General features: G+C 43.8%; 1 protein-coding gene across 1 annotated transcript; it reads left to right on the forward strand.

The window, feature by feature from the left end:
* Positions 1-1,711: 1,711 nt before the first annotated feature.
* lrrc38b (leucine rich repeat containing 38b) lies at positions 1,712-23,993 on the forward strand. The gene is made up of 2 exons (XM_039015515.1): positions 1,712-2,339; positions 23,746-23,993. Exons 1-2 carry the CDS (start codon positions 1,712-1,714, stop codon positions 23,991-23,993), a joined length of 876 nt encoding a protein of 291 aa, XP_038871443.1.
* Positions 23,994-24,879: the final 886 nt, after the last annotated feature.

Genomic DNA, 24,879 nt, shown 5'->3' on the forward strand with positions numbered 1-24,879 from the left:
CTGTCCCTGTGCTACAACCTTGGTCTAATTCCATTTCCCTTTTGCTACAGATCCCATTGGGGACATCTAATTTAGAGTCTGAATTCAAATCTGTTCCACAGTTGTGGTTTGAGAGGCAGTCACTGGTCCCTTTGTGTTTTACCATTAAGGATATAGACTCTAGACACACAGGGGATTGATGGCTGTATGAGGCAGTTGTAGCCTAATCTTCTGTGCCAGTGCATCAAAATTATAATTGTATACCCTGAGCTGACTAAAAGTGCTGATGTTTGGCTCACAGTACATACAAGGGCAAGGGTTTTTATGTACAGGTCATTTCCATTTGCAGGGATAACTAATGAAGCCTCTGTCTGACTGTGCCAACCTGTGGGCAGGTTGTGTAATGGTGTCTGTCTGTCTGTCACTCCGGGACAAGATCGTCTCGGCAATGGTAATGTAACTGTGAGGCTGTCTATCAAAGCATTTTCTCGTCAATGTGAGAGACTCAGCGATTATAAGACTGTAAGGAGAGAGAAGTAAGATTGTGTTTGTGTTAGGACAAATAAAAAAATATTACATTCATTACAGATTCATTACTGAAATATAAAGTGATTTTTTATCTTGAAATAAATGTTGAATTGTTTAATTCGCCCAAATAATCCAGATATTTTAATCATGCATTTATTTTCACCAGTAACATAAATTATTGGGAAAAACTGGTATCATTATGGAGCCTCATATTTTCACAGTAGGAAGTGACATCACGTGTTGCCAACATTGTAAAGGCACACCTCCTTCATAGCAATGAGGAGGAGGGCATGAGATAAAGCCTGGTAGCACATTCTGAGACAGACAGACATTCGATTGACTGCTACTGTGCTAAATTCAGGATTGTCATCCGCGTGAATATGACTCCTCCACGGATATTTGGATTCTCTCTCCATAGCAACAGAGCGTCGGGACCCAGCTGGGGAGTGTTTTATCTAGCTCTGCTCTGCCGGCGAATGGCAGAGCAGAGCACAGGGAGTTAGAGACAGAATTAAAAAAACTTGCATTCACTTCAGCTGTGTTACTGTGCGATTGTCTCTCTTAGATCAGCAGGCAGATCGACAAGCATTCCTACGCAGATACCAGAGACAAATGGAGAGATGCAACAATTTCACTCTTCACTTGATCTGCCTGAGACTGAATCACCCCAGCGCGTATCCTTTTGTGTCAGAGACCCATGTGTCCTCCTCAATCAATCCCCCAAGATCGACTGTGGGTTAACCCGGCGGACAGAGCCCCCTCCTCAGCCTCCCTCTCCCTGTCTGTGCCTCTAATGTTGCTCTGTTCCTGCTTTGCCAGTTTCTATTTACCCCAGCTATTTACCCCAGCTAAGCAACCTTCCTCTTTCTGCAAAGCTCTCGCCCTCCCTACCCTAGCTTCTTCAAAGCCAGCAGCTTGCTATTCTCTCCAGGCTGCTTGCTACATGATCTCTTGGAAAACAGCGCTCAACGCTGCTCTCTCGCTGCTCGATGCCGGAGCTCTCTCAGATTTTCATCTCAAGAACGTCAAGATGCTCCTGCAGAGGGATTGATCCCCCCTTTTCCCCTCTAGTTCTCCCCTTCCCCTCCCCTTTCCTAATCTCCTGACCTCTGACCCTCACGCCCCCTTCTCTTTCCCGACACCCCTTCCCATTCTTCCTCACCCCAAGCCTCCACTCCTCCTCTCTGCGCTTACCCTGTTGACCATGTTGCCATGTGTCCGCTGGCTCCAGCCTCTCCTCGTCTTGCTGTCCTCTGTCTTACGGGCTCAGGGGGAAAACTGCCCATCGAGCTGCCTGTGCCCGGATCCCCACACTGTGGACTGCAGCGGCCGTGGACTCACCCGTCTTCCTGATGAGATCCCCTTGGACGTCCGCAGGCTCCTTCTGTCTGACAACTGGATCCCCCGCATTCCCTCTGACTTCCTAGTGCTCTACAGTGACCTGGTCTACCTGGACCTGCGGAACAACTCTCTGTCCCACATCGAGCCGGGCACCCTCAGCACTTCTTCCAGGCTGGTGTTTCTGGACTTGGGCAGCAACAACCTGACTGACATCCCCTCGGGCACCTTTGGGCAGTCCCGTAGCCTGATCAAACTCCGCCTGGGTAACAACCCCTATCTGAGCATGGTCAACGAGGACGCGTTCCTGGGTCTCACCTCGCTGCGTGAACTGGAGCTGGAGCGTAATGCCCTGTCTGGCCTTCAGGTGGGGGCGCTGAGCCAGTTGCCCTCTTTACGGGTGGTGAGGCTGGAGGGCAACCCTTGGGTGTGCAACTGCAACTTTGCCAACCTGTTTGCATGGCTGGAGGAAAACATTCACAAGCTTCCAAATGGTAAGTGGCTTCGTCAGGGGGATGCTACTTTGCTTACAGCTTGCTTGACCTAAATAAAAAGGAAAGCCGTGCAACACTAAGATAATATTATCCTAGCAAATCTTCTGCCATGCTATTGCTGTGTGTTCTATTTATATTTTCCCAGTAGAAAGAGGAACCTCTTCGTCTGTTCTAATTTTGGCTTCCTCCTTCTTTCCTGGCTAAACCCACAGTGCCAGGGAGAGTAATGAAAGAGAATGAGAGACGAGCTCTGGGGGGAGACCTTCAGGGGGATGGTCTCAGATTTATTACACAATAGACTGTCTGCAGCTTCATCCACAGCAGCAAAACAAACACAACAAGAGAAAACCAACACCTCACGTTTTCAATTCTGCTTGAGCATGAGATGTTGCCATGGCTGTGTGCGTAGTGTACCGTCCATGCCAAACACCTGCCTCTCTCCTCAGGCCGGTGGTCTATTAACGCTGTGCTAAATCAATCAATTAGTGAGTGCTGTTTCTATGACCAATGTAACCAAGCCCTTCCTCTCTCCTTCCTGGTGGTGGAGACTGGAGGTCATCAGGTCCTTCACCATTGTGTTTCTGCCTGGGTGAGTTAGGTAAAGTTAAGGCATTGATGTGTTGGCGTGGGCCCCATCTCTCTCTTTCTCTATCTCTCCCTCTCTGTGTCTCAGGCACGCAAATCTGGAAAACAACAAAAGACAAAGGGGATGACAATTCTCCCACAGGAGTGTGTATCCCACAAAGGGTAACATCTGCTTACATGGAGATGATTAGACTGAACATCCAAACCCAGAGGTTATTGTTCTGGGATTCATGTGTTAGTAATGCAGAAGGAAACAAAGCCCAATTGTGGAGATGTTAATTTCTTCCACTCGTTCAAGATATAAACATAACAAATCCCAGACTACGGGATTCACAGTAATTAAATAGTTTCACATTTTACAACCTCTTCACTTTCAGAATTTACTCCACATTACTCCAATCACCAATCGTTGTATTTGGAGCTACTAACAATAGGACAGCCACATGTTATTTGCTTGACATCCCATTTTATTATTATTTAGATATTGTCTGTGAAAATGCAGATGACATCTATTCATGATAATCATTTTAGCAAGACTGTGTATAGACCCCCAGTTAATATATAGAATCCACTAACATACAGCCCACTATGTTTGAATATTTGCACGAAGGGTCTGCTAAAATAACCCCTGATGAATGTGGTAATACACTGTGATGACATCTGTGGATGTACAGTATACTGTGCATGTGCACTGTATTCAATTCCAAGATTCACAGCATAAACATCATGAATACATAAGTGGGCATATGAACCAATAGACATAGTACATAAATAAGCGTGCACAGCTGCCAAGGTCGTTCCACGGGGGACATTACATGACGATCTACATAAACATGGGACATCAACACAATGTACGGACAAAGATCGTCCCATAAAAGCCTAAATAGGCTATTATCCTTTAAAAAATATGATTTCCTCCGGTGATTGATGGAGAAAGTATTACTAAGATAAACTAATACAATCTATAATTCAGGCAAAGTGGGTAAAGCTGCTAACAGCCCAGGGATCCTATCCATTATGTCTGTGTGCTGAGATACTGTACATATTAACCTGTGGATATGGACATCATGTTCACATAACCTTCTTAATTTTACCCTGTTTTTCTCCGCAATTTCATGATAACTATCTTGTCTCATCGGGCTCAGGAGAGGCGAAAGTCGAGTCACGAGTCCTCCGGAACATGACCTGCCAAACCTCGCTTCTTAACACTCGCTTCTTAACACTCGTTTACTTAACCCAGAAGCCAGTCGTACCAATGTGTTGGAGGAAACACTGTTCAACTGACGACCGAAGTCAGCCTGCAGGCGCCCGGCCCTCCACAAGGAGTTGCTAGAGCGCAATAAACCAAGTAAAGCCCTCACAGTTAAACGCTCCCCTAACCCAGACAACGCTGGGCAAATTGTGCACCGCCCTATGGGACTCCCGGTCACGGCCGGTAATAACACAGCCTGGGATTGAACCCCAGGCTGTAGAGACGCCGCACCACTGCGATGCAGTGCCTTAGACCGCTGCGCCATTCAGGAAGCTCTTGTAACTTTACTTCTATCTTCTTTTTAAATCATAGGAATGCAAGTAGTTATGTTTTGTAGAGGCTTGTGTGGACACAAGCAGTGGGTGGACATTGCAAACTGCTGACAACTAACAAAAACATCCTCACACATTTAGTTAGTGCTGTACCATGCAATTGCCAACCTTGTTCGTCTCCCTCCTACTCCTCAATAAGAAAGCATCCGCAAAAAGTTGGGTCTGTGTGAGAAAGAGAAGTTGATAAATTGGCAGGAATACCTCATTCCCCGTGGTAAGAAGCTGCAAATGCATTCATCACTTGTCCTCAGTGTTATCTACTGCAGGCTGTAATGAATTATATTAGATATGCTGGAAAAGCACACATAAGCAGCAACAAACAACAGGCCATTGGCCCAGTCAGCCAACCCCTCTGGCATACCTGCCAACTGGGCCCCGAGATGCACTCTCATATTGAGTTAGCAGTGAGCGTCTCACCTCATGTAATGTATTTACATTCAAATCAGTGTTTACTGTGTGACCTGGCTAGGAGGCAAAACCACCTGCTAACTATTAATAAACCATAGTGACCTTTTCTATTTAGCATCATCAACCAAACATACACACACTCACACACAGACTTTATAGATTTATTTAGCAGTAGAACTGAAGAACACTATGCAGTTTGCATCAGCATCAGCACTATATGCGTGATACAGTACATACTGATGAATGCATTTGCAAGTAGGACATTCGTAGAGCACAGTGGTACAGTATTATTCTGGGACTGCCTCTGTGCTCATTAAAAATAGGAAATGTTGTTGATGCATATGGGTAAAATTAAGAAAGCTGTACATTTGAAATCAAAGGAGAACTTATGATTTCAAGTCCTTGGCTGCAGCTCCAAAGGCATTTTCAGGTAAATATAATTTCTCATGGGTCCAGGGTATCTGAAAATCTGTGTATGATTCAACCAGTCTCACATTGTGGAGGAATTGTTGTGAACCACACATACAGAAACTGTTCCAAAGGATAGATTAGAGTCAGACACACCTACACACTGCTAACAATACCAAGATGCTCTTGCTGAACAGATGTGTTGGTGTGAAAACTTCAAACCACACAAAATATTCTTGAGTATTATGACAGGAACTGATTCATGAGTGGTGAGTGTGTGTGTCTGTGTGAGTTTGTGTGTGTGTGCGTGCCTGTACGCTTGAGTGCATGTGTGCATGTGTTTTTGTGTTTGGGAGTAGGTCTGTTGACCACCACTACTCCTACAGTAAAGGATGGACAGTAATTTATAGAACAAGGCTGACTTGATAAGCTCTTCAACATGTATCAACACTTCACAGAACCATCATCAGCATCCTCCTTGGGTGCATGATTTTTCATAGAATAATGGTACCCTTGAATCCAGAGCTAAAATGGTAATGGTTAGGATTGATGCACAAACAGCATCAACAGTCAGTTTATATTACCATAGAGTGGTCATGGAAACATGGAATAATGAAAATATAGACAAATTCCTCCACCCATCAAATCATTCCCAACTCACCACCCATGAATCTCCTCTTCTGTCCTAATCGTGTTATCATGGATTAGACCCTGTTTAGCATTACTTTAGCAGCAGCAGTGTAGACATGCTCTGGACCCGTTTGTGCCTGTTCTCACATGCTGATTCCCATGTGATAGACATATTGTACCAGTCCGCTGCACTGCACACAGCATACGTTGTGCATACTCTGTTTGCATTAATCTGATTGGGTAACTGTGTTGACTGTGTTGTAAATGCCAAATATGTTGGGCTTTTATGGATTAAAAGGGTCACTGTTCAGATGACATTTTTTTAACCAAATTGACAGTCCAAGACACATATTATCTAATTATACCTATTGATGTATCCTTTCAGAGTCCCAATTGACTGTGGATCCCCATAGACAGTCAGTAGATAATGTAACTGTTGTAAAATGAGTAACAACAGATATTCATCTGCATAATATGTAAAGATTACCAACCTTGCATATCAATTGACAACCTCTCTCCATAAACCTGTCAAAGATACAGTCTTTGTAATCAGATGTCTGTCTGTCCACTCTTCTGAGGGGACGTTCCCTTGCGCAGGTCTGCCTTTCTGCCACCAATCAGGTGCCTAAATGTTTTATCAGGGAATGAGTGTCAACATGATCCACTGCTGTCTCCAGAGCTCTTGGGTTAAGGAGGAACATGTATCATTTAGAGCAACACAGTTCTATAGCACTAACCTGGATTCAGGGGTAGACGTAACATAGTAAAAGTAAATCCGGGACACTCCAATTAGGATGATAAGTACGGTTTTGTATGATAAGTATTCATTTGTTTCGTATGATCCATTTCGTATGATGTTACAAATTGCAATTCGTAAAATATATTAACGAAATTGCAAAACGTATGATATGATACCAAATTCAATTTATTGTGGCTAATGTTAGCTAGGTGGTGAAGGTGGCTAACGCTAATGCTAGAGTAAGCTAGGTGGCGAACGTTAGCTAGGCTCTGCAAAAAGGTCAGTTCCAATACCACATTTACAATGTGCAGGGATACTGGACTGATAGAGCCAGATACAGTGCCTTGCAAAAGTATTCATCCCCCTTGGCGTTTTTCCTATTTTGTTGCATTACAACCTATATTTTAAATGGATTTTAATTTGAATTTCATGTAATGAACATAAACAAAATAGTCCCAATTGGTGAAGTGAAATGAAAAAATAACTTGTTTAAAAAAAACACAAATAAAAAACGGAAAAGTGGTGGTGCATATGTATTCAGCCCTTTGCTATGAAGCCCATGAATAAGATCTGGTGCAACCAATTACCTTCAGAAGTCACATCATTAGTTAAATAAAGTCCACCTGTGTGCAATCTAAGTGTCACATGATCTGTCACATGATCTCAGTATATATACACCTGTTCTGAAAGGCCCCAGAGTCTGCAACACCACTAAGCAAGGGGCACCACCAAGCAAGCGACACCACCAAGCAAGCGACACCACCAAGGAGCTCTCCAAACAGGTCAGGGACAAAGTTGTGGAGTATTACAGATCAGGGTTGGGTTATAAAAAAATATCCAAAACTTTGAACATCCCACGGATGTGTTTCATCGGCAGAGACTGAGAAACTGGTCAGAATTGAAGGAATGATGGATGGTGCTAAATACAGGGAAATTCTTGAGGGAAGCCTGTTTCAGTCTTCCAGAGATTTGAGACTGGGATGGAGGTTCACCTTCCAGCAGGACAATGACCCTAAGCATACTGCTAAAGCAACACACAAGTGGTTTAAGGGGAAACATTTAAATGTTGTGGAATGGCCTAGTTAAAGCCCAGACCTCAATCCAATTGAGAATCTTTGGTATGACTTAAAGATTGCTGTACACCAGCGGAACCCATTCAACTTGAAGGAGCTGTTTTGCCTTGAAGAATTGTCAAAATCCCAGTGGCTAGATGTGCCTAGCTTATAGAGACATACCCCAAGAGACTTGCAGCTGTATATATTGACTTTGGGTGGGTGCGGGGAGGGGTGAATAGTTATGCACGCTCAAGTTTTCAGTTTTTGGTTTCACAAGAAAAAATATTTTGCATCTTCAAAATGGTAGTCATGTTGTGTAAATCAAGTGATACAAACCCCAAAAGAGTAATTTTAATTCCAGTTTGTAAGGCAACAAAATAAGAAAAAGGCCAAAGGGTGTGAAGACTTTCGCAAGCCGCTGTATGTATGGAGGAAGGTGACTAGGGATCAGGATATATGATAAACAGAGTAGCAGCAGCGTAAATGATGATTATATGTGTTTGTGTTTGCGTGTGTGTAGAGTCAGTGCAAATGTGCGCGCATGTTATGTGCGTGTTGGAGTGTCAGTGTGCATGAGTGTGTAGAGTCCTGTGAGTGTGGATAAAGACAGTGCAAAAATAATATACAAGGATCAACTCCAATAGACCGTGTAGCCATTCTGTTAGCTATTTAGCAGTCTTATGGCTTGGGGATAGGGTTAGGTTCGGGTTAAGGTTAGGGTTAGAGGAAGGGTTAGCTAACATTCTAAGTAGTTGCAAAGTAGAAAAACATTTGTAAGTTGTTGCAAAATTGCTAATTAGCTAAATACTAAAGTTGTCCAAGGTGAGAATCGAACACGCAACCTTTTGATTGCTAGATGTTTGCATTATATGTCTACCCATCCACCCCAACCAGCCACCCTACCATAGTTTTTGCCTTAAAGTAAAGGGATACTTCGGGATTTTGGCAATGATACCCTTTATCTACTTCCCCAGACTCAGATGAACTCATGGATACCATTTTTATGTCTCTGCTTGCAGTTTGAAGGAAGTTGCTAACTAGTGCTAGTAGATACCCAAAGACTTTCAGTCATTGCGCTAACGCTAGTTAGCATTGGCTCGGAAAAAACTACCTCTGAGAGACATAAAAAAGGTATCCACGAGTTCATCTGACTCCGACTTGCCAAAATCCAGACGTAACATATCACACAATTTGAGTGCCCTGGATTTATATTTACTATGTTACGTCTAGTCTATAAGACCAGGCTGATTCCACAGTGACTAGCTGGGTAACAGGAGCCAGTCATCCACAGGGCAGGCCAAAGCAGGGCATAACAGGGCAGGGCGGCCTAGCTCCCATGGGTCCCATGGGCCAGTGTCTGAGGCCTAATAAGACACAGCTATCAACACTGTTCATGATCCACAGCTCATGTGACAGGGTCAATGTCAAAATGTTCCTTCACAGCCTATCAGGTTACTCCACAGAGAGCTGTTACCACACTGCATGAGCAGCTCTGTAAATATGACGTCACTGTGAATTCGCTGGCCTTCCACATCACTGTCTCATATTATATTCAGTACGGAGTTAACATTGCATTACATTACAAAATCATCAACTGTCTTTGCCTCGGGCATGGATGTCAGGGAAAATGTATTATTTCACTTACTTGAGAAGAGTGTATTTGACCTTGGCCATTGAATATTTATTTAACATTGAATGAATTCAAGCTGACATTGAAGTGTATAGCTTAGCAAGCAATCAGAAAAGTGCTAGGTTATGAGTAATATATGTCTAAATGGCAAGTATATCATTCTGAGAAAAGAAAGATCAAGCTAGTGCTTTTTATAGCTGTGTATTTTGTGTCTGTTTTTATGTGCGCATGTGTGTTGAATGAGCCATGCTAAATGTTTGTGCTGAGAGTATCCCCATGTGACTATGAGATCACAGTCCCTGTGCATAAGGTAAACCCCTCCTGATTTGAATGACTCACACTTGGCCTCACTGTCACATGAAGGCTTGTCACTTTGTTCATTCAGACACTCTACTCCATCTCTATCTGTCTCTTCCCACTCTCTATCTCCCTCTGACTCTCTGTTCTTATTTGTCTTTGATTTCTTCTCTGTGATTGTCTTTGAGTAATAGAAAATACATGTATACCCATTCCACAGTTTAATTAGGAATTATGATATAATTGCCTTTATGCTATGGGTCCATCTAATGATTCTCACTCTTCTGCTATCGACGTTGGAATAAATCACGACAGCCACTGTTGTGTTGAAGTGGGAGGAGAGACAATCCTCCGAAATCAGCCTACGACAGCCAGCTAGATCAATCACCCAGGAGACAGGAAGTGGGATACAAATGGACACCACTACTCCCAAGGCTGGCTGTAATCCTGATTGTAATCCATCACGAGGCAACAGTAGCTGTAACAACCATGTGGTTGTCCATATCTGTGCGTGCTGGCCAACCGGATTGGTTTCTATCTGTATCATATTGTGGATGACTCTATATTGGTGCACCTTACTCTTGTGGCCCATACTGTATTTATGGCGATAGCAAATCAAATCAAATCAAATTTTATTTGTCACATACACATGGTTAGCAGATGTTAATGCGAGTGTAGCAAAATGCTTGTGCTTCTAGTTCCGACAATGCAGTAATAACCAACGAGTAATCTAACCTAACAATTCCACAACTACTACCTTATACACACATAAGTGTAAAGGGATAAAGAATATGTACATAAAGATATATAAATGAGTGATGTTACAGAACGGCAGAGGCAAGATGCAATAGATGGTATAGAGTACAGTATATACATATGAGATGAGTAATGTAGGGTATGTAAACATTATATACAGTGGCAATGTTTAAAGTGACTAGTGATACATTTATTACATCCAATTTTTTATTATTAAAGTGGCTAGAGATTTGAATCAGTATGTTGGCAGCAGCCACTCAATGTTAGTGATGGCTGTTTAACAGTCTGATGGCCTTGAGATAGAAGCTGTTTTTCAGTCTCTCGGTCCCTGCTTTGATGCACCTGTACTGACCTCGCCTTCTGGATGATAGCGGGGTGAACAGGCAGTGGCTCGGGTGGTTGTTGTCCTTGATGATCTTTATGGCCTTCCCGTGACATCGGGTGGTGTAGGTGTCCTGGAGGGCAGGTAGTTTGCCCCCGGTGATGCGTTGTGCAGACCTCACTACCCTCTGGAGAGCCTTACGGTTGTGGGCGGAGCAGTTGCCGTACCAGGCGGTGATACAGCCCGACAGGATGCTCTCGATTGTGCATCTGTAGAAGTTTGTGAGTGCTTTTGGTGACAAGCCGAATTTCTTCAGCCTCCTGAGGTTGAAAAGGCGCTGCTGCGCCTTCTTCACAACGCTGTCTGTGTGGGTGGACCAATTCAGTTTGTCCGTGATGTGTACGCCGAGGAACTTAAAACTTACTACCCTCTCCACTACTGTCCCGTCGATGTGGATAGGGGGGTGCTCCCTCTGCTGTTTCCTGAAGTCCACAATCATCTCCTTTGTTTTGTTGACGTTGAGTGTGAGGTTATTTTCCTGACACCACACTCCGAGGGCCCTCACCTCCTCCCCTGTAGGCCGTCTCGTCGTTGTTGGTAATCAAGCCTACCACTGTAGTGTCGTCCGCAAACTTGATGATTGAGTTGGAGGCGTGCATGGCCACGCAGTTGTGGGTGAACAGGGAGTACAGGAGAGGGCTCAGAACGCACCCTTGTGGGGCCCCAGTGTTGAGGATCAGCGGGGTGGAGATGTTGTTACCTACCCTCACCACCTGGGGGCGGCCCGTCAGGAAGTCCAGTACCCAGTTGCACAGGGCGGGGTCGAGACCCAGGGTCTCGAGCTTGATGACGAGTTTGGAGGGTACTATGGTGTTAAATGCTGAGCTGTAGTCGATGAACAGCATTCTCACATAGGTATTCCTCTTGTCCAGATGGGTTAGGGCAGTGTGCAGTGTGGTTGCGATTGCGTCATCTGTGGACCTATTGGGTCGGTAAGAAAATTGGAGTGGGTCTAGGGTGTCAGGTAGGGTGGAGCTGATATGGTCCTTGACTAGTCTCTCAAAGCACTTCATGATGACGGAAGTGAGTGCTACGGGGCGGTAGTCGTTTAGCTCAGTTACCTTAGCTTTCTTGGGAACAGGAACAATGGTGGCCCTCTTGAAGCATGTGGGAACAGCAGACTGGGATAAGGATTGATTGAATATGTCCGTAAACACACCAGCCAGCTGGTCTGCGCATGCTCTGAGGACGCGGCTGGGAATGCCGTCTGGGCCTGCAGCCTTGCGAGGGTTAACACGTTTAAATGTTTTACTCACCTCGGCTGCAGTGAAGGAGAACCCGCAGGTTTTGGTAGCGGGCCGTGTCAGTGGCACTGTATTGTCCTCAAAGCGAGCAAAAAAGTTATTTAGTCTGTCTGGGAGCAAGACATCCTGGTCCGCGACTGGGCTGGTTTTCTTTTTGTAATTGACATTTGATTGTGAGGAATTCTAAGTCAGGTGAACAGAATGACTTGAGTTCCTGTATGTTGTTATGATCACACCACGTCTCGTTAATATTAAGGCATACCCCCCCGCCCCTCTTCTTACCAGAAAGATGCTTGTTTCTGTCGGCGTGATGCGTGAAGAAACCAGCTGGCTGCACCGACTCCGTTAGCGTCTCTCGAGTGAGCCATGTTTCTGTGAAGCAAAGAACGTTACAGTCTCTGATGTCTCTCTGGAATGCTACACTTGCTCGGATTTCATCAACCTTGTTGTCAAGAGACTGGACATTAGTGAGTAGTATGCTAGGGAGTGGCGCGCGATGTGCCCGTCTCCGGAGCCTGACCAGAAGACCGCTTCGTTTGCCCCTTTTACGGTGTCGTTGTTTAGGGTCACCGGCTGGGATCCGATCCATTGTACTGGGTGGAAGGCAAAACACAGGATCCGCTTCGGGAGAGTCATATTCCTGGTCGTAATGATGGTAATGATGGTGAGTTGACGTTGCTCTTATATTCAGTAGTTCCTCCCGACTGTATGTAATGAAACCTAAGATTACCTGGGGTACCAATGTAAGAAATAACATGTAAAAAAACTAAATTCTGCATAGTTTCCTAGGAACGCGAAGCGAGGCGGCCATCTCTGTCGGCGCCGGAAGATGGGAAATAGACTATGGCAGATTATAGCAGTAATAGACTATGGCTATTACTCACCAATACCTGATCCACCTCTACGCAGACGACACCATTCTGTGTACTTCTGGCCCTTCTTTTGACACTGTGTTAACTAACCTCCAGACGAGCTTCAATGCCATACAACTCTCATTCCATGGCCTCCAACTGCTCTTAAATGCAAATAAAACTAAATGCATGCTCTCAACCGATCGCTGCCCACACCTGCCCGCTCGTCCAGCATCACTACTCTGGACGGTTCTGACTTAAAATTTGTGGACAACTACAAATACCTAGGTGTCTGGTTAGACTGTAAACACTCCTTCCAGACTCACAGTAAGCATCTCCAATCCAAAATTATATCTAGACTCGGCTTCCTATTTCGCAACAAAGCATCCTTCATTCATGCTGCCAAACATACCCTCGTAAAACTGACTATCCTACCGATCCTTGACTTCAGTGATGTCATTTACAAAATAGCCTCCAACACTCTACCCAGCAAATTGGATGCAGTCTATCACAGTGCCATCTGCAGTTCTCTGCTGCCATTGACTGGAACGAACTGCAAAAAAATCACTGAAGCTGGAGACTTATATCTCCCTCACTAGCTTTAAGCACCAGCTGTCAGAGCAGCTCAAAGATCACTGCACCTGTACATAGCCCATCTGTAAATAGCCAATCCAACTACCTCATCCCCATACTGTTCTTTATTTTATTCATTTTCTTTCTTTGCACCCCAGTATCTCTACTTGCACACTCATCTTCTGCACATCTATCAATCCAGTGTTTAATTGCTATATTGTAATTATTTTGCCACTATGGCCTATTTATTGCCTTACCTCCCTATCCTACTTCATTTGCACACACTATAGACTTTTTCTATTGTATTATTGACTGTATGTTTGTTTATTCCATGTGTAACTCTGTGTTGTTCTTTGTGTCGCACTGCTTTGCTTTATCTTGGCCATGTCGCAGTTGTAAATGAGAACTTGTTCTCAACTAGCCTATCTGGTTAAATAAAGGTGAAATAAAAAAATAAAACGAATTGGCGGAAATAAGATATAGCTCTGGCAATGATTGAGAATTAGGTACACTAGCCTCTTAAGACTACAGTGGCCGATTTCAGACACTAGATATACCGGTAATTACTGATAAAATGTTTACATTACTTTGATTAATTTCCCACAGTTTTATAAGTCAGAACAATAAAAATGTGACAGTTCAAGGACACTCAGAGGCCTCTCTGTCGAACAAACGTGTCTATGGCCCCCTCTAGTGGTTGGCTGCGTCATTACAATCAATTTTGTCATCTCTGCTACTTCACGTCAAAGGGGCGGTCCTTAGAAAAGCAGCTCTTTAGGTTGACTTGCTCACTACACAGACATGACACTCGATTCTTATGGAACAGGCAGTTCTGAATATATAACTTTCATAGCTGTACAATAAAGAATGCGACCTACACACTTCCTAAAATACGTTAAAAAAATACAAATTACAAAAGTAATTTTGTCAAAAACAACGTATCCTTGTCGATAGGGTAGACACGCTGAATAAATGGCCAAAATGTTGATTTAGATGTTCACAAATGTCATACATTTTGACTTGCACTAATGTCATGATATTTTGGGTAAAGTAACTAAAAGGTTAAATATTTTGGGTAGATGTGCCTAAAACTGATTGTAACTCACATCAACAGCATCTTCCCAGATACCCTAGACCCACTCCAATTTGCATACCGCCCCAACAGATCCACAGATGACGCAATCTCAATCGCACTCCACACTGCCTTTTCCCACCCGGACAAAAGGAACACCTATGTGAGAATGCTGTTCATTGACTACAGCTCAGTGTTCAACACCATCGCGCACACGAAGCTCATCACTAAGCTAAGGACCCTGGGACTAAACACCTCCCTCTGCAACTTTATCCTGGACTTCCTGACAGGCCGGTGGTAATGGTAGGCAACAACACGTCTGCCACGCTGATCCTCAACACTGGGGCCCCTCAGGTGTGTGTACTTAGTCCCCTCCTGTACTTCCTGTTCACCCACGACTGCATGGCCAAACACGACTCCAACACCATCATTAAGTTTGCTGATGACAGCCTATAGGGAGGAGGTTAGAGAACTGGCAGTGTGGTGCCAGGACAACAACCTCTCCCTCAATGTGAGCAAGACAAAGGAGGTGATCATGGGCTACAGAAAAAGGCGGGCCCCCATTAACATCAACGGGGCTGTAGTGGAGCGGGTCGAGAGTTTCAAGTTCCTTGGTGTCCACATCACCAACGAACTATCATGGTCCAAACACACCAAGACAGTCGTGAAGAGGGTATGACAACATCTTTTCCTCCTCAGGAGACTGAAAAGATTTGACATGGGTCCCCAGATTCTCAAAAAGATCTACAGCTGCACCATCGAGAGCATCCTGACCGGTTGCATCAACGCCTGGTATGGCAACTGCTCGGCATCTGACCGTAAGGTGCTACAGAGGGTAGTGCATGCGGCCCAGTACATCACTGGGGCGAAGCTTCCTGCAATCCAGGACCTATATAATAGGCGGTGTCAGAGGAAAGCCCATAAAATTGTCAGAGACTCCAGTCACCCAAGTCATAGACTGTTTCCTCTGCTAGCGCACGGCAAGCGGTACAGGAGCGCCAAGTCTAGGACCAAAAGTCTACCCCCAAGCAATAAGATTGCTGAACAATTAATCAAATGGCCACTGGACTATTACATTGACTGACCCCCCCCCCCCCCCTCTCCATTTGTTTTGTACACTGCTGCTACTCGCTGTTTATTATCTATTAATAGTCACTTCACCCCTACCTACATGTACAAATTACCTCTAACCCGTACCTCCGCACACTAACTCGGTACCGGTACCCCCTGTATATAGCCTCATTATTGTTATGTATTTGTGTTACTTTTTATAGTTTTTTACTTGAATATATTTGGTAAATATTTTCTTAACTCTTCTTGAACTGCGCTGTTGGTTAAGGGCTTGTAATTTAGCAGTTCACGGTAAGGTCTACACTTGTTGTATTTGGTGCACGTGACGAATAACGTTTGATTTGAAGTACATATAGACATATTGTAACGTATGAAACAGCTCGTTCAGTCGCATGTCAAGAATTCACTACGATATCATCATATTTGTATATGGTTTATTATACTTTTACTCTGTACCACATAATATGAGTTGAAAGTGTTTTTTTTCAGGTGAAAGCCAATGTCCACAAGCCTTCTTGCTCGATTGATGAAGACAGCCATAGCAAAACAGTGCAAAACGGATGTTAGCTCAAGAGGCTAGCTGTTCTGTCTTGTAACATCCGCACATAATACCTTTGTGGCTTAATTAAGGCAGTTACAGAGACTGTAATCCCAGCACCCAGAACCAAATCATATCAGTCTGTCACAAGAAACTACAGAGCCTGTGAGAGACAGGAACTAAAGGATCTAAGGCATCTATAGGAAATCAAACTAGGATGTTTGTCTCAGAGACAGACAGTATTTTGGAGATCGTCCCAGTCAGAATTATCGTGTCCGAATTATATAATAGGGAAGATTTGTGTAACAGGTGAAGCTTAGTGTATGTACAGTAAAATGCTTATGTTTGTATCTCCAACAGTGCAGCAATATCTAGCAATACAATATCAATACACACATAATCCAAACATTTAAAAAAACATCAAGAAATGAATACCTATCAGATCGAGCAATTTCAGAGTCCGGAATAAAAATATATATACTGTATATGTAATGGTGGTTATAGACAGTATGGACAGTATATGAATAGAAAAGTTGTGTACAGCAGTAGTTATATAGGATGAGCATGACTCGAATACAGTATAGAGATATAAAGTGGGTAAAACAGAATGTAAACACTATTGAAGTGTTCAATGACTCTATGTACAGGTAAGGTGCAGGGTAGAGTACCGGGTGGTAGCCGGCTAGTAACAGTGTCTAAAGTTCCGGGCAGGGTACCGGGTGGAGGCCGGCTAGTAACAGTGTCTAGAGTTCCGGGCAGGGTACTGGGTGGAGGCCGGCTAGTGACAGTGTCTAAGGTTCCGGGCAGGGTACTGGGTGGAGGCCGGCTAGTGACAGTGTCTAAGGTTCCGGGCAGGGTACTGGGTGGAGGCCGGCTAGTAACAGTGTCTAAGGTTCCGGGCAGGGTACTGGGTGGAGGCCAGCTAGTAACAGTGTCTAAGGTTCAGGGCAAGGTACTGGGTGGAGGCCGGCTAGTGACAGTGTCTAAGGTTCCGGGCAGGGTACTGGGTGGAGGCCGGCTAATGACAGTGTCTAAGGTTCCGGGCAGGGTACTGGGTGGAGGCCGGCTAGTAACAGTGTCTAAGGTTCAGGGCAGGGTACTGGGTGGAGGCCCGGCTAGTGATGAATGTTTAACATTCTGATAGAGGTAGAAGCTGTTTATCAGTCTCGGGTCCCAGCTTTGATGCACATGTACTGTCTCTGCCTTCTAGATTGTAGCGGGGTGAACAGGTTGTGGCTTAGGTGACTGAGGTCCTTCATGATTGTCTTGGCCTTCCTGTGACACCGGGTGCTGTAGATTTCCCTCTGGAGAGCCCTGTGGTTGCGGGCGGTGCAGTTGCCATACCAGGCGGTGATACAGCCCAACAGAATGCTATCGATGGTACATCTGTAGAAGTTTGAGACGGTCTTAGGAGCCAAGCCAAATTTCTCCAGCCTCCTGAGGCACGTCACTGAGGACAATTTATGTCCTCAGTGACGTGCACGTTGAGGAACTTGAAGCTTTTGACCTTCTACACTGCGGCCCTGTCAATGTGGATGGGGGCGTGCTCTCTCTGCAGTCTCCTGTAGTCCACGATCAGCTCCTTCATAAACAAACATGATTGTAATTTAGCATACAATACATAGGCTAATTAGACCAATTAATCAGCTGTTTAACAACGTAGTTTTGTCAACCAACATTATTGCAGCAACAATTTGCAAGAGGCTTGTTTGTTCATTACTTTGCATTGCTATTCTAGACAGCATAAGAAAAAACGAAGGCAGTATTACCTCAGCTGGCAATGAAATCCTGCATTGTAAGTGCATACTGTAGTATGATAAGGTTGTTTGAAGTTGCCAAAATACATTATAGCATTTTAATCTGTTCAGTTTTGGGAGCCAAGCCACCTGAAAATCTCTCTCACATAGCGCATAGCTAAAAGCCTTCCATTTGCGGAGGTAGAATCAGTGGAACTACTACAGCCTGTAAACTAGCCAGCTCTCTCGTCTCACGTAATCTTATCCCATCAGCACAGCACAGGGCATGTCAATGGCACTTTAAATATTTACTCACTGTTAACAAATTGGTTCAGTGATGCGATGATCCACAGCTCGTGTAACCTTGGGACTCAGACTTAAGACTAATGACGTTACAATGGAAAAAGACCAATGGTTTGTTCTTCCCTTAAAATGAATGGTGAGTGAAAACTAACCTTGAAATCCACAATGTGTTGTGTTGTCATCACAGCCACAGGAAGATGTTTTGAGTTGGGGATGCATTTGCATAGTGGCATACAGTTGAGCAGACAAGTTTATAGGAATTCCACACATGGGATTTTTCTTTTGTAGGGCTGGTAAAAGGCTTTTCATGCAATTCTACATCATTTACATGATAGAAGACAGTAGCAGAATATTTTTTAATACCACACAAATTACCAAATGCAGGCTACTGTGCAACTCGTTATTCAGGTAGGATGCAATTTTGGAACTTGTTTTATCATTATTCTTATTGTATATCATTGCTATTATAGTAGGTACAGTGGCAAGAAAAAGTATGTGAACCCTTTGGAATTATCTGCATTTCTGCATAAATTGGCATACAATTTGATCTGATCTTCATCTAAGTCACAACAATAGACAAATACAGTCTGCTTAAACTAATAACACACAAACAATTATACGGTTTCATGTCTTTATTGAACACACCGTGTAAACACTCACAGTGTATGGTGGAAAACGTATGTGAATTCTTGGATTTAATAACTGGTTGACCCTCCTTTGGCAGCAATAATCTCAACCAAACGTTTTCTGTAGTTGCGGATCAGACCTGCACAACGGTCAGGAGGAATTTTGGACATTCCTCTTTACAAAACTGTTTGAGTTCAGCAATATATTTAGGATTTCTTTTGTGAACCACTCTCAAGGTCATGACACAGCATTTTAAATTGATTTGAGGTCAGGACTCTGACTGGGCCACTCCAGAAGATGTATTTTCTTCTGTTGAAGCCATTCTGTTGTTGATTTACTTCTGTGTTTTGGGTCGTTGTCCTGTTGCGTCACCCAACTTATGTTGAGCTTCAATTAGGAGACAGATAGCCTTACATTCTCCTGCAAAATGTCTTGATAAACTTAGGAATTAATTTTTCTGTCGATGATAGCAAGCTGTCCAGGCCCTGAGGCAGCAAAGCAGCCCCAAACCATGATGCTGCCTCCACCATATTTTACAGTTGGGATGAGGTTTTGATGTTGGTATGCTGTGTCTTTTTTTCTCCACACATAGTGTTGTGTGTTCCTTCCAAACAACTCAACTTTAGTTTAATCTGTTCACACAATATTTTGCCAGAAGCGCTGTGGAACATCCAGGTGCTATTTTGCGAACTTCAGACGTGCAGCAATGTTTTTTTTAGACAGCAGTGGCTTCTTCCATGGTGTCCCCCCATGAACACCATTCTTGTTAAGTGTTTCACGTATCGTAGACTCGTCAACAGAGATGTTAGCGTGTTCCAGAGATTTATGTAAGTCTTTAGCTGACACTCTAGGAGTCTTCTTAACCTCATTGAACATTCCGCACTGTGCTCTTGCACTCATCTTTGCAGGACGGTCACTCCTAGGGAGAGTAGCAACAGTGCTGAACTTTCTCAATGTTTGGACAATTTGTCTTACTGTGGACTGATGAACATCAAGGCTTTAAGAAATACTTTTGTAACCCTTTCCAGCTTTATGCAAGTCAATAATTCTTAATCTTAAGTCTTCTGAGATCGCTTTGTTCGAGGCATGGTTCAAATCAGGCAATGCTTATTGTGAATAGCAAACTCAAATTTTGTGAGTGAGTGCTTTTCATAGGGCAGGGCAGCTCTAACCAACATCTCCAATCTCATCTCATTGATTGGACTCCAGGTTATCTGACACCTGACTCCAATTAACTTTTGGAAAAGTCTTTAGCCTAGGGGTTCACATACTTTTTCCAACCTACACTGTGAATGTTTAAATTATGTATGCAATATAAACAAGAAAAATACAATAATGTGTGTGTTTAAGCACACTGTGTTTGTCTATTTTTGCGACCAAGATGAAGATCAGATCAAATGTTATTGTCACGCCCTGACCTTAGAGATCCTTTTTATGTCTCTATTTTGGTTTGGTCAGGACGTGAGTTGGGGTGGGCATTCTTTGTTTTGTGTTCTATGTTTTCTATTTCTGTGTGTTTGGCCGGGTGTGGTTCTCAATCAGAGGCAGCTGTCTATCGTTGTCCCTGATTGAGAACCATACTTAGGTAGCCTTTTCCCACCTGTGTTTTGTGGGTAGTTATTTTCTGTTTTGTGTGTCTGCACCAGACAGAACTGTTTCGTTAGTTCCGTTTTTGTTATTTTTTGTTCTAGTGTTCAGTTTTATTAAAAATCATGAACACGTACCATGCTGTACCTTGGTCCTCTTCTTCAAACAGCCGTTACAGAACTACCCACACCAAAGGACCAAGCAGCGTGGTGTAATGGACTCCTGGACATGGGAGGAGATCCTGGATGGGAAGGGACCCTGGAGGCAGGCTGGGGAGTATCGCCATCCACAGGAGGAACTGGAGGCAGCTAAGGCTGAGCGGCAACATTACGAGGGAACACGGCTGGCAAGGAAGCCCGAGAGGCAGCCCAAATTTTTTTTTGTGTGTGGCAGAGTCAGGTTGGAGACCTGATGCTTACCGTGGCGGGCGTCGTACTGGTCAGAAACCGTGTTATGCGGTGGAGCGCACGGTGTCTCCAGTACGCGTTCTTAGCCCGGTGCGCTACATCCCAGCTCCCCGCATCTGCCGGGCTAGGGTGAGGATCCAGCCAGGACGGATTGTGCCAGCCCTGCTCTCCAGACCTCCAGTGCGTCTCCTCGGGCCAGGATATCCTGCGCCGGCTCTAAGCACTGTTTCCCCAGTTCGCCAGGAGAACCCAGTGCGGCCTGTTCCAGCTCCCCGCACGTGCCGGGCTAGACTGGGCATTCAGCCTGGAAGAGTGGTGCCAAGGCTACGCACCAGATCTCCAGTGCTCCCCCACAGCCCGGTCTATCCTGTGCCTCCTCCAAGGACCAGGCCTCCAGTAAGTCGCCCTCCTGTCCGGGGCCCGCTGCGAGGGTCCCCCCTCCAGAGGTGCCACCTAAGTGGGCCAAGCCTAAGGTGGAGCGGGGTCCACGTCCCGCACCAGAGCCGCCACCGCGGATAGATGCCCACCCAGACCCTCCGCTATAGGTTTAGGTTTTGCGGCCGGAGTCCGCACCTTTGGGGGGGGGTACTGTCACGCCCTGACCTTAGATCCTTTTTATGTCTCTATTTTGGTTTGGTCAAGGCGTGAGTTGGGGCGGGCATTCTATGTTTTGTGTTCTATGTTTTCTATTTCTGTGTGTTTGGCCGGGTGTGGTTCTCAATCAGAGGCAGCTGTCTATCGTTGTCCCTGATTGAGAACCATACTTAGGTAGCCTTTTCCCACCTGTGTTTTGTGTGTAGTTATTTTCTGTTTTGTGTGTCTGCACCAGACAGAACTGTTTCTTTTGTTCCGTTTTTGTTATTTTTGTTATAGTGTTCAGTTTTATTAAAAATCATGAACACGTACGTTGCTGCACCTTGGTCCTCTTCTTCAAACAGCCGTTACAGTTATGACTAATGTATGCAGAAATCCAGGTAATTCCAAAGGCTTCACATACTTTTTCTTGCCACTGTATATGTATTAATCTTGCCTGTTCTTTAAATAAGCAAAATGTGTTTTGTTTCACTCTGTTGAGACATTTTTGTTGGCTAAATTAATTCAATCTGTTTTTTAAATGGGTGCTCTGTAATTAGTTTAAGATCATAAGTAGGCCTTTTTGTAAAAGAAATGTTATTAGACTATTGCTTTAATTTGTTTTGTACTGTAGGCGCTAGCCTTTCTTGGTAATTGCTGCAATATAGCCTGTTAAAAAGGTTTGAACCATTTCACATGTGTTTGTCTTATTCTGTTGAGACATTTTCTTTGGCCAAATTAAGCTCCAACTGTAATGTGGTGTTTGCCACGATATAACATTGTGCTTGTATTTTCCTATAAACAATGGCTAGTGGTTAAGAGGGTTGGATCAGCACCAGCGCTACAACTGACTCCGAGAATTGCTCCTATAATCTAAACAATATAATGCTTATCTTTATAAAAAACATTCTGATCAGAAATTAACAAATTAGTCTCCTTTGTACACATATCTGTACAGCAGACGCAGTAGCCTATCTGACAAGGATAAAGAAATGCATCTTGGTATTTTAGCATTATGCATATCTCTCTCCTCTATCTCTCTCTCTGGGGCTAGGCCAAAACTTGCTTCACTTCCTTTATATATATTTCTTATCATTAATATTATACAGCGAACGCCTAAGCCTATATACCTATGCATAAAATTCCCTGATGCAATTCGTGCTCAAATCTCTGACAGCTGAACCGTAAAGTGGACACATTGTTTTAGTAAATTATAAAACAAAAGGCTATAAAGTTTTGCTTATGCTACACATGTAATATGTTATAGGCTGTTTTAAAGACATTTGGCCAGTAGCCCTCATTTATTGATGGTGCTGGCTGCGTGGGTTGACTCCCTTATAGGTCATGGATGACCGGTACATTTCTCAAATGTCTGATCATTTTCAATCTTCCCAGTCACTTATCCAGCACCTAACGGAAACCCTGGCTACAAAATATACTTTCCAGTGACACTGACTCATCCAATGATGAAGATGAAGCATAGGCTACTCACCCGTGATGTCTGATGTGCTCAAGATAAGCTACTTTGAAAAACTGTTTGCTCAGAATTGTTCAAAAGTTGTTTGGATTTTTTTGTTGTTAGCTTCTACAGTCTTCTCTTTTCAGCAGTAGGCATTTGCTTTCCGAACAGTAGGCCTACATTTGTGAAAGGCAAACTGACAGCCACAACCAATAATAGTCAGGACTGGCAGCCGTTGCTAGTCTACCCATGAGTTTAAGTGCCAAAGTGCCAGGGTTAGAGGTTCCAAAAACCTTCTGTCGATTATATCTATGACTACAACGCAACAAGCTGTTCTATATTTGGCGCACGTGCAGCCCAAATTGCGGTCTTCCTGACCATAAGTGCTTGTGATAAAACAATTTTTTTAGAAGCTGTTGATCAACTGTAGCTAAAATATGATCTCTGGTGTAGTATTTTATTTATGCCTGTTCAGACTGGAATAATACCATTTTGGGGGAAATAATTTTTTACAGCCTAGTTTTGGCAAATTTATTTCAATTTATCGGGGGGTGCAGCTCCCCCAGCACCCCTACTTCCCTCAGCTATGGTTGTCATTGATGTTTTCATAGAGACTCTGTATGAGTGGCAAACGATATAATTCATAGAATTTGAAAATAATCCAGACATTCCATTTAGTAAAGAAGATGTAAAAAAACATGTCTTGGAATAACAAAAAATTATTGCATCTGGAGGCCAAAATCTCAAGAGTTGATGTTATTTGTGAAGGTTAATATAATAGTTTCTGCCAGAGGGACAGTTTGTTTTACATAATGATAATGATAATGGGGGCTCTATTGTTGGGTTTTCTGTCTGGTCCTAAACATATCCCTCTTCTTTGTCCCCTTGTAGGAGTGGAGGGCATAGAGTGTTCACTACCCATGGACGGCAGACAGGTGTCCCTGAGCCAGCTCTCACAGGACAGCTTCCGGGAGTGCCAGATCACCCTTACCTTAACAGACTTACTTATCATCATCTTCTCCGGCATCTCTGTGTCTGTAGTGGCCATCATGACCAGCTTTTTCCTGGCCTCCATTGTCCACTGTTTCCAGCGCACAAGCAAAACCTCTAAGGGAGATGAGGAGGAGAGTGAGGAGTGAGACTGACTGTGTCCCAGAGCATGCCTGAACTGACACTTCATCTGGCTCAACCTTGAGACCAGGCTGCTGCCCAACAACAACTTGCCGCCTCACACTGGTGGAGAACTGGGAGAGGGATAGACTGTTTTAGTGGCACATTTTGCAGTGGATTGTGGGGTTTTATAAAAGCCTTGATACTGCAGGAGATATTGTTCTCTCTAGGTGTGAAAAATATATAAACATGTCCCAGTATGAATTATAGTCAGAGACAGAATATACAATGCTCTCTGTCTGTGCTGTTGACAGTATACACTCTTAGAAATAGAAAAGTCTGGAATAACTTTTTGGGGTTCTAAAAATTGCCACAGAGGGGGAACCTTTCCAGTTCAAAAAGGTTCCTTGAGGAACAAGGAAACATTAAAGGTTCCTCCAAGAACGTCTCAACTAACCAAAGGTGCAAATATGCACCATTGACCGTCAATGGTTTCTTGAGGAACTCCAAGCGTTCCTTGGAGATCCTTGGGTTATCTCCAGGGTTACTCAAGTCTCCACTAATTCCAAGAGTGTACTGTGGTTGCTCTTTGAAAACATACTGTATAGCTCTGTTATACACACAAATTCACTGGTGGCTGATGATTCCATAGGAACACCAAGATGTAGAAAAAATATCAATACAATGTTTAGAAAGAATTGCATGCTTTGCAGTTAGCTTTTCAGTGCCCAGACTCAAACAAAGACATGCATTTTTTGACGAAACATTTCCAATCAACAGTGGATGAACAGAAGAGCAAATAAGCAAATAATACAGACTTTACAGGAAAACTATTTACATTTTAGGTTTGACATTTTGACATCTTAAAGATGTTTATACAGAGTCATCAAACTGTGAATCATTGTGAAATGTATT

Source organism: Salvelinus namaycush, chromosome 20 (assembly GCF_016432855.1).
Source record: "Salvelinus namaycush isolate Seneca chromosome 20, SaNama_1.0, whole genome shotgun sequence".
Lineage (NCBI taxonomy): Eukaryota > Metazoa > Chordata > Actinopteri > Salmoniformes > Salmonidae > Salvelinus > Salvelinus namaycush.